Source organism: Kwoniella shivajii, chromosome 11 (assembly GCF_035658355.1).
Source record: "Kwoniella shivajii chromosome 11, complete sequence".
NCBI lineage: Eukaryota > Fungi > Basidiomycota > Tremellomycetes > Tremellales > Cryptococcaceae > Kwoniella > Kwoniella shivajii.
The window spans coordinates 228,417-240,693 of NC_085918.1; the positions used below are offsets into that span (position 1 = coordinate 228,417).

Below are 12,277 nucleotides of genomic sequence, written 5' to 3' on the forward strand. Positions count from 1 at the left end.
GATCACTACGGCTTGGAGGATCATAGCAAGGACGTCAGAGAGCAAAGCAGAGATAGGACAGAGAGAGTAAGATTACATAGATTCAAAAGGTTTCAACGCACAACTTTTATATATATCCTATTTTATGAATTTATCATTTCTTTTTTGGGAAGTTACAGAGTTGTGTGGCGGTGATTTTCGGCGATATATCCGAGAACCATGTACCAGTTGATTTCATTCAGTTCCGTCATTTTGTGGGATATGGTATTTTACATTCACACTTGAACTCAGTACATCTTATAACCACCATTACAAAATATAACGATACACAAGGCAAGATGTTGACAGGATACAGAGCAGCGCGATCAGCACTCAGAGTGAGTCGCACTTGGCTGTTTCCATTCGGATACTCGTATCTGTCATGGTTGTTACAACTTGACGTTCGGCAATACCGAATTGGAACTGTTCAACCACTCATAGATCAGCAGCTTGAATGGGACGGATGTGGACAGATATGACTCAGAGACACAAGAGGGACGAGCTGATGCAGATGTCGACTCGTAGCCTCTCAAGGGAGTCTCAGCTCAACAAAAGAGAAATCTATCAATTCACGAATATCAATCTGTTCAATTACTTAACTCTGTACGTAACAACAGTAAATCTCCAGTTGATTCTCAGATGCTGACGATACTTCGTCGATTCCCCTTGCACTTTGGTCTTACCTACACTTACTCTAACATTCCTGTTTCTATGCAATACAGTATGGAATCCCCACTCCTAAAGCCGTACCTGCTTTCTCCGCAGATGAGGCAGAGTCAGTAGCTAAGAACTTTGGTAAGTTGAAGAATTCTCTCTGCGTTTGCAAAAATCCATCAAGGCTAAATGTTGAATTCCTTTGATCTCTCCCTATCTCTTCCCTCCGTGTGTATGTATGATATAGGCAAAGACCAACTTGTGATCAAAGCTCAAGTTTTAGCTGGTGGAAGAGGAAAAGGTCATTTCGATTCTGGCTTCCAGGGAGGTGTGCAAATGGTTGATTCGTGAGTTGCCCTGTCATGTCAAGAATGTTGTGTCAGTGGTGGAGAATTTAATAGAGGAGAGGAAAATGCGGACTGCGAGAGCATGGGGGTCCAGTGGTGGAAAAGATCAGTCAAGGCGTCGACAGAGGTTGCAGACGAGGGGACAGGATCTGCTTGTCGTTCGGTATGAACAACAAAGACGGCGATGTTACAATGTCACTCTGATCAAGGATACAGAGCTAAGATGCTTGATGGTCTCGTAGCCCCGCTCAAGCTAAAGATTACGCATCAAAAATGCTCGGACACAAATTGATCACTAAACAAACTGGGGCCGGTGGAAGAATCTGTAACGCAGTAATGTTAGCAGAACGTATGCCACCTCAAAAAGAATTCTACGCAGCTGTATTAAATGACAGAGCAAGAGGCTCACCCGTCTTGGTCACTTCTTCTCAAGGTGGAATGAACATTGAAGATGTAGCTCACAATACCCCAGAAGCCATCATCACAACTGCTTTAGATTTCGAAAATGGTATTTCAGACGGAGAAGCTTTGGACTTGGCTAAAAAATTAGGTTTCCAAGAATCTTCTCAAAAAAACGCAGCAGATACTTTCCAGAAATTATACACAATCTTCAAGGAAAAAGATGCTACTCAAATTGAAATTAACCCTTTGGCTGAATTATCGGATGGCCAAGTCTTATGGTGAGTATTCGTTCATCTTCTGTTTGATCAGTAAAAGCACTCAGCTCACGCCTGACTCTCATAGTATGGATGCCAAATTCGGTTTCGACGACAACGCCGATTTCAGACAAAAAGATGTATTCAAGCTCCGAGATACCACTCAAGAGGATCCTCAAGAAGTCGAGGCTGCCGAGGTGAGTTCTCACTTCCTGTATTCTTTATCGCACTCACATGTTCCTTCATCATCTACTTACGCCAAATCGCTGACCGAACATTCAGTACGGCCTCAATTTCATCAAACTCGATGGCGATATTGGATGTCTCGTCAACGGTGCCGGTCTCGCTATGGCTACTATGGATGTATTGAACCTTCACGGTGGTTCTCCCGCTAACTTCGTGAGTGATTTTGATGCAGATGACAAGTCGATTGTTCCCTATTCCAGACATCTACAAAATTCAACGCTGACTTCCGCCGGTACTACTACTTCCAGCTCGACGTTGGTGGTGGTGCTACTGCCGATGCTGTCAAGAAAGCTTTCGAGCTTTTATTGTCTTCAAGCAACGTCAAATCAATTTTCGTTAACATCTGTAAGTACGATCAGGCTTCTACGCTTGACATTGGCTACATCTATGCGATGACATAGCTGACGGTTTGTCTTATTGTCATCGCAGTTGGTGGTATCATGCGATGCGATGTCATCGCTGAAGGTATCATCAAGGCTACCAAAGAACTTGAATTGAGCATTCCTTTAGTTGTCAGATTACAAGGTACCAAAGAGGCTGAAGCTAAAAAGTGAGCCATGGATTCAATGCCCAATCACAATCCAGGTTTCGGAGCTGACGATACGATGTTATAAAAGGATGATCAAGGAATCAGGATTGAAGATTTTCCCATTCGGTGAGTTCTATGGTCCCACAGACCTACTCCCACTACATGCATAGAACTAGTAGCTGATATAGGACCTTGACCAAACAGATGGTCTCGATGAAGCTGCTGCTAAAGCTGTCGAAGCGGCTAAATCAGGTTAAGCAAATCCATGATACCGTATACCCAGAAACGCGACTTTTAACTATAAAAGAAATTTAACAAAACATAGTTCAGCATATACCAATGTATTCGGATGTTTCCACTTCATGAGTTGGGAAATGCTTTGAAAGATATGCAATGACATGTATAGTGTTCTTATTGCATGTTCAATCGGGTCACGAAGACGGGTGACAGATTTGATCCACATTTCACAAACGGGAGTACATTGATACACGATAGGTTTGAGCACGAAAAAAGCTACAATGTGCAACTGAGGCTTGGCGATGATACAACGGATGTTATGGTACACGAATCGAATATAACAAAATGAAATTAGGCGATTCTCCGCAGGGCCTAACTGATAAATAACATTTACTCTTTATCAATAACGTCCTGGATATCCCTTAATCTACCTCTAACGCTTTTCCTACTATCTCCAGCCAGATCTTTCAACTGATTCAGTAATTTCCGAATTCTAGAGTTGAGTCTACCCAAAGATGACGCGTTTACTTCTAGAGCTTCGGCGAATGTAACGTATGTTCGTAGATCACGAGCGAATGTATGTGTCTGTGAGGAGAGTAGAGTAGAGTAATCGTCATTAGCTGAGATCAGCTTTAATCCCCTTCACAAAGAGAAGTATATGATGGATTGGAGAGAAGGAGCGTGGCGACGTTTGAACAGTCTTAAATTTGAATATGTAGTTTCGAAGGCAAGTACAAGATGTATCAATTGACTTACAGGTAGATTATCCAGACCTAATGAAGTAGCGGCCAGCGACCAAGAACTTAAAATGATTAAATCCAAAGCTGCATTTGCGATATATTCTTCTACATCACCCACACCACCTTTAACGCCTCTTAATTCTTTTGTACAGAATTTCCTCACTATCTCTTCTGCTTCTTTGACAGGTTGGACAAAAGATGTACCTGTAGTGCTAGAAGAAGAAGAAGAAGAAGAAGAAGAAGAAGAAGAAGACGATCGAAGTAAAAGTGATATATCGTTAATTGCTCTGTGAAGGAAATTATCTCCTTCAGACATTATAAGTACTTGTAAATATGATGATAAGAGTACTGGAGTTTGTCCAGGTGGTAAATGAAGTAATGTATGATCGATAGCGAGTTTCAACTATTCAACCAGGATGAGTTAGTTTCACTTTTAGGTATCCTGGTGTTTTGGGAAGAGTCAGATACGGGTAAGATACTGGTGGAATCTTGATGTTGTGGAAAAAGGATTCCAGGGATTATCACTCACATTTGCACCTGAGAACAAACATACACGTCAGCTTTCAGTCTTCTTCCACTCATATTCAAAAATTGAGTCAAGTCGAACTCACGAAGAGCTTTTAGCGTTCTCAACGTTTCCTTCTTTTCGAAATCTTCAGGCTCAAGATGATTTACATATCTAATCCATTCACACTGGATCAATATCCCATCCTCTTTCTGTCTTTTGTAATAGATGTAGATAAAACTCACCTTGATAAAGCTCCTACGAGTAATATCACGATATCTCTCCAGTTCTCACCTAATCTAGATGCATAGACAATCGGGAATTCATTGCCGTTTTTCTGTAACAATATATCAAAAGCATGATCTCTTATTCTCATTATGAATTCAATATCATGTTTATCGATTGCTCTATAAAGTTCATATGCCTGTGGAGGATGATTAAACCCATTTGATTCACCCCATGAATCACGTCTACCTTTACCTTTACCGTTTGATTGTGATTGCATTTGCAATTTGGACCATGTTCCTTGTGCATCCCTAATTGCTGCACGTTCAACAGACCATAGTTGATCTTGTAGAGCTTCTGCCAGTTGTGTTTCCTGTTTCAATTGACGAGTCTGTTTGTCGAGTTCCAGTTCTGATGCATAGACTGATTCCTTCGTCAGTGATGAAGTAGGAGGTAAAGGTTGTAAGAGTATAGGTGAAGATTGTATTCGAGGTGAACGAGATTGACCGACAGAGTGTGATGAGACTGTCTTATGTCTTCCCGGTGATGGAGGAAGTATGGAAGGTGAACTCGCAGAGTAGTTTGCGCTTGAGCTTGCCATGTCTTTGGTTGCGCTCTTTGACTGCTTTGAAGAGTGGATATATGAGATGTATGCATCATAATGCTTTCTTTTCTCATCAACATTGTTCCTTGTTTTCCCCCGTTCCTTTGAAGAAGAATGAAAATTGTGGAGACCCCGCATATTCGTAAGCAGATCGACATATGAATATTCAATTCATTCGAAATTATCAAGAATTATCACCACTCTCTTATCCCATCTTGTAATCTCAAGACTCAGCTTGAAAGTCCTCAAGCAAGTCTCATTCCGGAGACCATACAGGATCATAACGATGGTGTTAGTACCTGACCCCGCTTCACCTCGATCACGTTCACGTTCGTCTTCAGTCTCAACTACGAATTCCGATGTGGCTTTACCTTCTTTCGCGTCTCTAGCTCCTTCGAGACCACCTACAACAGTAGCAGAAGAAGAGACAAGGGTGTCAATCCCAGGTCTAGAAAAAAAGGTCATATTGAAGATTGATGCTGGACCGGGATGTGGTGGGGTTGCTTGGGCAGCAGGCGAGGTGAGTCACAGTACATTCGTATTTAACTGGCAATCAGTCGCGTTGTCCAGACCGAAATGTAGCAGGAATGCAGGAATTTCTTGTACGGTGAAATAGGTCCATAAGCTGACATATTCTATCATTCTTTTCTCCAAAACAGGTGTTATCGAGATACATATCTTATAGGTATAGTATCGATCCTACCATTCTGAGAAATAAAAAAGTATTAGAATTAGGTTCTGGAACAGGATTGGTAGGTATCGTAGCTGGGCTATTAGATCCTTCATCAGAAGTATGGGTAACGGATCAAGAGTAATTATCATTGAAATCAAATCGATCCTGCTTTCGTCTTTACCTTTTCTTTGACTTGCCATTGGACGGTTGCTCGTCGTCGTTGTCGTCGTCGTCAGAGAGGATATCCTTGCTGATTAACTTATTGCAATTACTCTGGACATTAGGATATTACTTGATTTGATGGAGATCAACGCTGAACTGAATATCCCATCTCCGATTCCGATTCCGACTCCGACTTGGACGACTTCAAACATCACAAGTGTCATTGGCAGGAGGAATGTTCATGCAGTGGAATTAAATTGGGGTGAGGATCTATCTGATTCTGATATACCGATAGAAGAAATCGATTTGGTTTTAGCTGCTGATTGTGTTTACTTCGAGGTGAGTTTTCCCTTTTTTTGTTTTTGTTTTTAGAGTTGGGGTAAAGGTGATTCTTGAATAGAGGAAAACAATGAAAGATATAAGCTGACTTCTCGCTTGTATTCCCCCCGTCATGTCGATCCCGATTCGATATCATGGTCATAGCCCGCATTCCCCTTATTGATAAAGACGCTATGTGACCTCGCACCGGTAGGTAAAGAAATGGACATCCTATTTTGTTGGAAAAAAAGAAGAAACGCAGATAAAAGATTCTTTTCAATGTTGAAAAAACATTTCGATCAAATAACCATCCAAGATGATAAAATTGGCGAAAAAGATATGTACGGTAAACAAGGTGTAAGTTTAATCAAACTTGTAAGGAGGAAATAGAACAAATGTGATTATTATCCTCATGTTCATTGTGTATTTTCTAATCATTATGCATTGTACGTTGTACGTTGTACTCCGTACTTGACCCCTCATGCTATGTACTGTACGTATCATAACACTTACACCAGGAACAAAGTCGTATCCAACTGTGCATTCAGTCTAGCTTGGAAAGGCCGCTTCACAGAATCATTTCTGCAATCAGACATCTCCCTGCCTGTCCCATCAGAAATCACTCAGAATCAAACCAGTTGTACGTGTAAAGTGAATGCAGTTTGTACGGCACTGGTCTCTGCGAAGTATCCGTCAGGAGTCATTTCATGGGGTGGAATATAGGCGTAAGTATCCCAGGCAGCAGGGCCACGCAGTATCGTATCTTTGCATAAAACATTTGGCATTTAACACTTCACACCTTCACACGGAATACATAAAATAGATATCCAAAGGCGAAATCTTTTGAATATAACCTCTGACATTCCTTTTCGAATCTCTTTCATCTGTTCTCTTCTTCTTATATTCTTAGCTTCTTCTCTCCCTTTTTCAGTCTGACTCTGAATGGATCTGTGGTTCTGGTGAATTGGAGAAAGGGGAAATTTGATAAATAACTTATTGTTTTACAAATCGGTGACAAAGTAAAAATGGAGGTTGCGGGATGGATGTGAGGATAAAAGGACTGAAGAAAGAAATTAAGATAGCATGTGGGAATGAACCACATGAAGAGAACAAGTAAGATAATTCAAATCAGTGAAAAAGAAATTTGATCCAGAATACAACCCGTGAGAACCGAATGAGTAAATCCTATTTCTTTCCCTTTAGTGGAATAACTTCTTCTTTGGTTTCTCTTCAGAAATGACTTTGATATGATTGTGATTAACTGGTTTGCCTGGATGATGTGAACAGCATTCTATACTCTTTACCCATTCATCACCATCATCTAATTCATCATTTGTCATTCCAGTAATTTCTTTTGGCGGCGGGAAGACTGAACCTGAACATTCGGGTGAACCACATGAACACATCATTTCATCTTTACCTCTTCCTACTAATAAATCTGAAAGAGTACATCTGATCGAAGGTTCAACAGCTAACATTCTCATGATTGCGGATCTTGATTCACGAGGTAATAATCTAAATATTGATTCTGCTCCACCTGATTGGAATGTCCTGGTTGAGGAGATTGATGCGGCTCGTTCTCGTTTAGCTTGTTGTTCAGCTCTGACAGCTGGAGTAATCGAATTGCCTGGTCCAAATGGGTTTCGGTGAGTTTCGTTTACTCCTGGTGTAATAGGCGGCGAAACAGGATTAGACACAGCTCTACTTCTTGCAGCACTTCGAGAATTTTCATCGGGGACAGAAAGTTTATCCATTCGAGTTGAGCCTTCTACAGGTAATGTTCCCTGTCTCTTGGGAGCTGCAGCCGATAATGCGCCGGAAGTGGCGTATCGAGATGCAGGAACAGATACAATGGAATCACTTCTTCTTGGGAAATGAGTATCGGATAGATCTTGTCGTTCTTCTCCTGGATCCCTTATGTTCAAGTGAGATAAATTGGTACCTTCGTCCGAGGACGATCCAGACTCTGTTAGACCAGCTAGATGATGGGACTCTGGACTGGCTTTTGTCTCCACAGCAGTACTGGCGTTTGAAACCATCGAGGTTGATCGGAAAGGTAAAGAACTTGATCCATCGTTGAGTAATGCGTGTGGACCACCGACTTTGTTGCTGATCCCCTCATGACCATTCATGACGGAAGGAGCGGGAGTCGGTACAGGAGGTTTGGTGCATAATTCAGGATGGGTATTCACGTAAAGTCGATAACTCATATCGGTCTTGAAATCTGGGATTTTCCAGGGGAATCGACGAAGGATCATACACATAAAGATGATGGCGACCGACCAGACATCGGTAAGTCGAGGATCATAAGCGTCCTTATTGAGGACTTCCGGCGCGAGATAAGGATCTGAACCGACAACTCCAGATGCAGGAATTTGATGTTTACCAGGATAATGGAATACAGTGGCTGTACCGAAATCGATGAGCTTGACAACATTGTCATGGGTCATAACGCAATTATCGAGTTTCAAATCTCTGTGAGCGAGACCCATTGAATGAAGGTAGTTGACGCCGTCAATGATTTGGCGGAAGACACAGTAAATTTCGGGTCTAGCCATTTTGCCGGACATGACAACGGAGAAAAGGTCATAAGGGGCATATTCCATGACCTATAAGATATCGCTATTTAGCATTGATATTCCGCACCAAGCCAAAAATCGTTACTCACCTCGTAGAAATGACCATGATCATTTACGATATCAACCGTTTCAATCACGTTAATATGCCTCAAGGTGACACCTACACAGAACTCTGCGGTAACCTTTCGTTGGTATTCCTTTTCGCTTTCTCCTTGTCTTCTAGGTCTAAATTCCTTGACAGCATAGGTGGAACCACCGCTCTTTGAGTTAGCCTTGATGAGTCTGACGGTACCACCAGCACCTGAACCGAGGACTTTACCCCACTTGCCGTATTTCTTTGATAGGTGAGCATGAGTAGCTTCGTGAAGTGATGGATGAGTGAGAGCGACGACAGGGTGAGGAACTCCGGGATAATCTTGAGCATTTTTGGGAGTGGAGATGCTAGGAGTGTCAGGAGGTGAATGACCTCGGGAAGGTGGAACAGATGATGCAGGTAAATGTTCAGCTTGAGTCATTTGAAGAGTCGAAGTAGTAGTCCTACTGGGTGCAGCACTAGTGACTCGAGACTCCGTTGGAGTTTTCCCTTCCTTCTTGGTCTTCTTCTCCTTGTGCTTATCGTTGTGATGACCGAAGAAACTGGCAAGAGAGGAGTGAGATTTCTCCCCTTCGTTTTCCCGATGATGATGTCTCATGAATCCCATGAGGTGAGAACTATGGGCACCGTGTTTCTCATGATGCTCCGCGTGTCTAGACGTCGCTGGAGTCGCTTGCGCTGTGGGTACAGCACTAGGCGCAGCAGTGGCAGCAGCACCGCCACCAAGGCCACTAAAGCTACTTCCTCGACGCTGCATACCTGGCGTGGCTGCACCTGCAGTTGTGGGGGAGCCAGGAACTGATGGCCCTGGGGTTTCGTTCATATGGGCGTGGATAGCTTGGGCGGCAATAGACCCATGTTCACCTACAGGAGGTTGTTTTTGTTTGTGATCATTGTGCCCGATGTGATGATTCAAGAATCGACGGAGATCATGCAGAGGTCCAGCGTGATGTTTAGCATGTCGGGTAGCGTGTGGAGATTCGTGGGGACTAGAAGGTGCAGTCTTGGATCCTTGATACGGCTTGTTGACTTCGGATTGATGGTGGGCGGTTTGAGCAGCTGGTAGAGATGGAGCAGGAGAAGGTGCGTCAGGAGTCGCGGGGGTAAAAGAGAGGCCGGAGGGTATAGGTGGTCGTTTATGAGCCGCATGCCATTGTTCCACGTCTGTTTTATCAACAGGAGGAGAACTGGAACGACTGCTCGTTTGTGATGAATAGTAGGGAGCGTTGGGGGCCTATGAAATGGTCAGCAGGTATTCCACTATTTAAACAGCACACCTGCAAGCATACAAGATGAATGGTAAACACATCTGAAGCATGTCGTTTGGGAACAGGTGGAGTCGGACGATTTCTGACAGTCCAGGAATACCACTTGGGCTGTGGAGGACGTCTACTTGGTCTGGGGCTTTGTGGGTGATCCGAACGCATGGTGGATAAGACGATTGAACACAGAGGGGCACGTTTGAATAATGAATTGTGCGAATACCAAATTATGGCAAAATGACGAGGCTAGTCACAGTGTGCCGCCAAATCAAGATTATAGCAGGAAGATGGAAGAAAGCTATGTATAGACAAGGTGGAATGATGAAGAGGTCCTGGCCGACTACGCAAAAGTCGCTACTTGAGACAGAGGTGAAAGGATGAAAAAGTGAGATGGTTCCGATATTCTGACACGGAACGAGGAGCCAGGGAATGGGAACATACGATGAGAGTGATTAAAAGTGGGGAAAGAAAAATGGAGTTGCACACAAGACAGAGTTCTGAACAATCACGGATCTGGATTCACTACATCACGACAACAAGGAACAAATGAAAAAGACAAGTTTTGATTGGAACGGGTCGAAAGCGAAAACAATATGACCAATTATGAGAAGCCTCCAGTGATCTTCCCAAGAAAACACCACATTTCTTGGCATTCCACTTTGAAATTCATTGCAGACGCACGTAAAACCAAAGAAGAAGATTCAAATTAAAATTGAAATGAACATGTAACTCACTCTTGGTTCTTCAACTTCATGCCAGATACCACCTCTACTAGGAACTTTTCTTAAAGAAGTAGTATCTAATTCTTTATATCTTTCATAATGAGGTTCTTCATGATGAGATAAATCATCTGTACTTGTTTGTCGACTGATTGATCTACTTCCCGGTTCGCTTGCAGTGGGAGTTACACCTTCGATTGGAGTGAGATGTTCGGGTGAAGGTAGACCATCACGAGCTGTAAATATCTCTCTACCTGAAGCGGTCATAAGTGATAGACGACGTTGGTTATCATCACTGAAATTGATGGAGGAAAGTGGGACTGCTGGACTGGACGATAACATGGTTGAACTGCTATTGTAATTTTGACTGAGACTGAGAGTATTGAGGGAATATATATATATAAAAGGACAAGATGTTTACACAGGTCGGCTGTACGAAATCGTTTTTGTTCTCTTGTTGCGCTATATTCTCATTGGATCTGTTTGGTTTGATTTGATCTGATTGATGATCCAGAGTAACGAAATATAGACAATAGGGTTATTTCAGGCTACCGGTATATAGTCGAATTGTCCAACGTTATGAAAGTATGACTGAGATTGAACGGTACACCGAATTCAAGCGGAGATATGTATGTGCAGAGAAGGGGGGGAAAGGTGGTATCAATGATGAGAATCAATGGAACCCAGTATCGGTCGAGGTGATTTCGGTACAATGTATAACGAAGTTGATGTTGGTGATGATGTATGCGAGAGACAGGTTAATTGATGGCGTGGAGGCGGGGATTGTTCAATGTGTTGCAGCACGTTTTGTTTCGACAAATGATAGATGATAGATGATGTCTTGGCTGGCCTTTTGACTAAAGTGTTCGGACCGATAATACCAACCCTTTTCCTTTTTCGCTAATTCAGAGCTAGAGGGTAGGTGTATGGCCTTTTCCCCATCTACTTCACTGTTATTTCGACAATCGACAATGGAGTGAGAATGAGATAATTGATGACTAAGATTGATTCGAATGAGAGGTGAGACTGGATGAATCAAAGGGCAAGAATCATTTCATCAAATCGTTTGTCCACCAAATCGTATCCCATGTACTACTTGCTGACAATAAGTAAGAACCGGAGACCGACGGTATGGCGGTGGGATGACTAGCTAATGTGGTAAGAGTATTGGGTTTGATATGGGGTCAAATGCATCAAAGCGTGGTGACGATGACCTTTTTTTTTTCTCTTATTTCCCTCTTTCCTTTTCCCCTTCCCTTCCCTTACATCACCTTGCAGTGATATGATATCTTTTGTCCAACCAGCAATCATTTCTCCGACTTGCTCATCCCTCGTGAGGGAGGCGAGAGAGGCAAGAAGAAGAAGAAGGGTTTTCCTTTTTCTTACCCTTCTACGGCCGTTTTCTCGGCATTTCTTGTTCATCTCCACTTTTCTCTCTCATACAACATTCACATCACGCACAATAAAACTATGTAATTCGGCTATAACCGTCCTCTCTCGTTTCACACCTAGATGTCCATACCTGCGACATCCTTTTCCCATACTCGTAGTCCCAGAAAATGAAATCATCGCTTAAATTATATGCCATATATCACCGCGCTTGAATGGATTATACACGGAAGATATAAATACATTATTATATTTATTGTTGTCAGCAATAAACGATCCTGAAGCCCCCACACAATCACTGATTCCCCCACCCTTGATCA

At 42.7% G+C, this 12,277-nt stretch overlaps 4 protein-coding genes across 4 annotated transcripts; 2 read left to right on the forward strand and 2 right to left on the reverse strand.

Moving 5' to 3' along the window:
* Window positions 1-317: 317 nt before the first annotated feature.
* IL334_007523 (uncharacterized protein) lies at window positions 318-2,707 on the forward strand (the record flags this gene model as incomplete). Its single annotated transcript, XM_062939213.1, has 11 exons — window positions 318-356; window positions 544-621; window positions 741-813; window positions 920-1,019; window positions 1,262-1,699; window positions 1,764-1,872; window positions 1,958-2,074; window positions 2,170-2,266; window positions 2,351-2,471; window positions 2,539-2,576; window positions 2,655-2,707. 11 exons carry the CDS (start codon window positions 318-320, stop codon window positions 2,705-2,707), a joined length of 1,263 nt encoding a protein of 420 aa, XP_062795264.1.
* Window positions 2,708-3,077: 370 nt separating this feature from the next.
* IL334_007524 (uncharacterized protein) lies at window positions 3,078-4,758 on the reverse strand (the record flags this gene model as incomplete). The annotated part of the gene is made up of 5 exons (XM_062939214.1): window positions 3,078-3,272; window positions 3,444-3,830; window positions 3,957-3,964; window positions 4,039-4,106; window positions 4,178-4,758. 5 exons carry the CDS (start codon window positions 4,756-4,758, stop codon window positions 3,078-3,080), a joined length of 1,239 nt encoding a protein of 412 aa, XP_062795265.1.
* A 289-nt stretch (window positions 4,759-5,047) lies between these two features.
* IL334_007525 (uncharacterized protein) lies at window positions 5,048-6,304 on the forward strand (the record flags this gene model as incomplete). The annotated part of the gene is made up of 4 exons (XM_062939215.1): window positions 5,048-5,281; window positions 5,421-5,572; window positions 5,719-5,935; window positions 6,080-6,304. The coding sequence occupies 4 exons, from the start codon at window positions 5,048-5,050 to the stop codon at window positions 6,302-6,304; spliced, it is 828 nt and encodes a 275-aa protein (XP_062795266.1).
* An 809-nt stretch (window positions 6,305-7,113) lies between these two features.
* IL334_007526 (uncharacterized protein) lies at window positions 7,114-10,910 on the reverse strand (the record flags this gene model as incomplete). The annotated part of the gene is made up of 3 exons (XM_062939216.1): window positions 7,114-8,523; window positions 8,583-9,821; window positions 10,584-10,910. The coding sequence occupies 3 exons, from the start codon at window positions 10,908-10,910 to the stop codon at window positions 7,114-7,116; spliced, it is 2,976 nt and encodes a 991-aa protein (XP_062795267.1).
* Window positions 10,911-12,277: the final 1,367 nt, after the last annotated feature.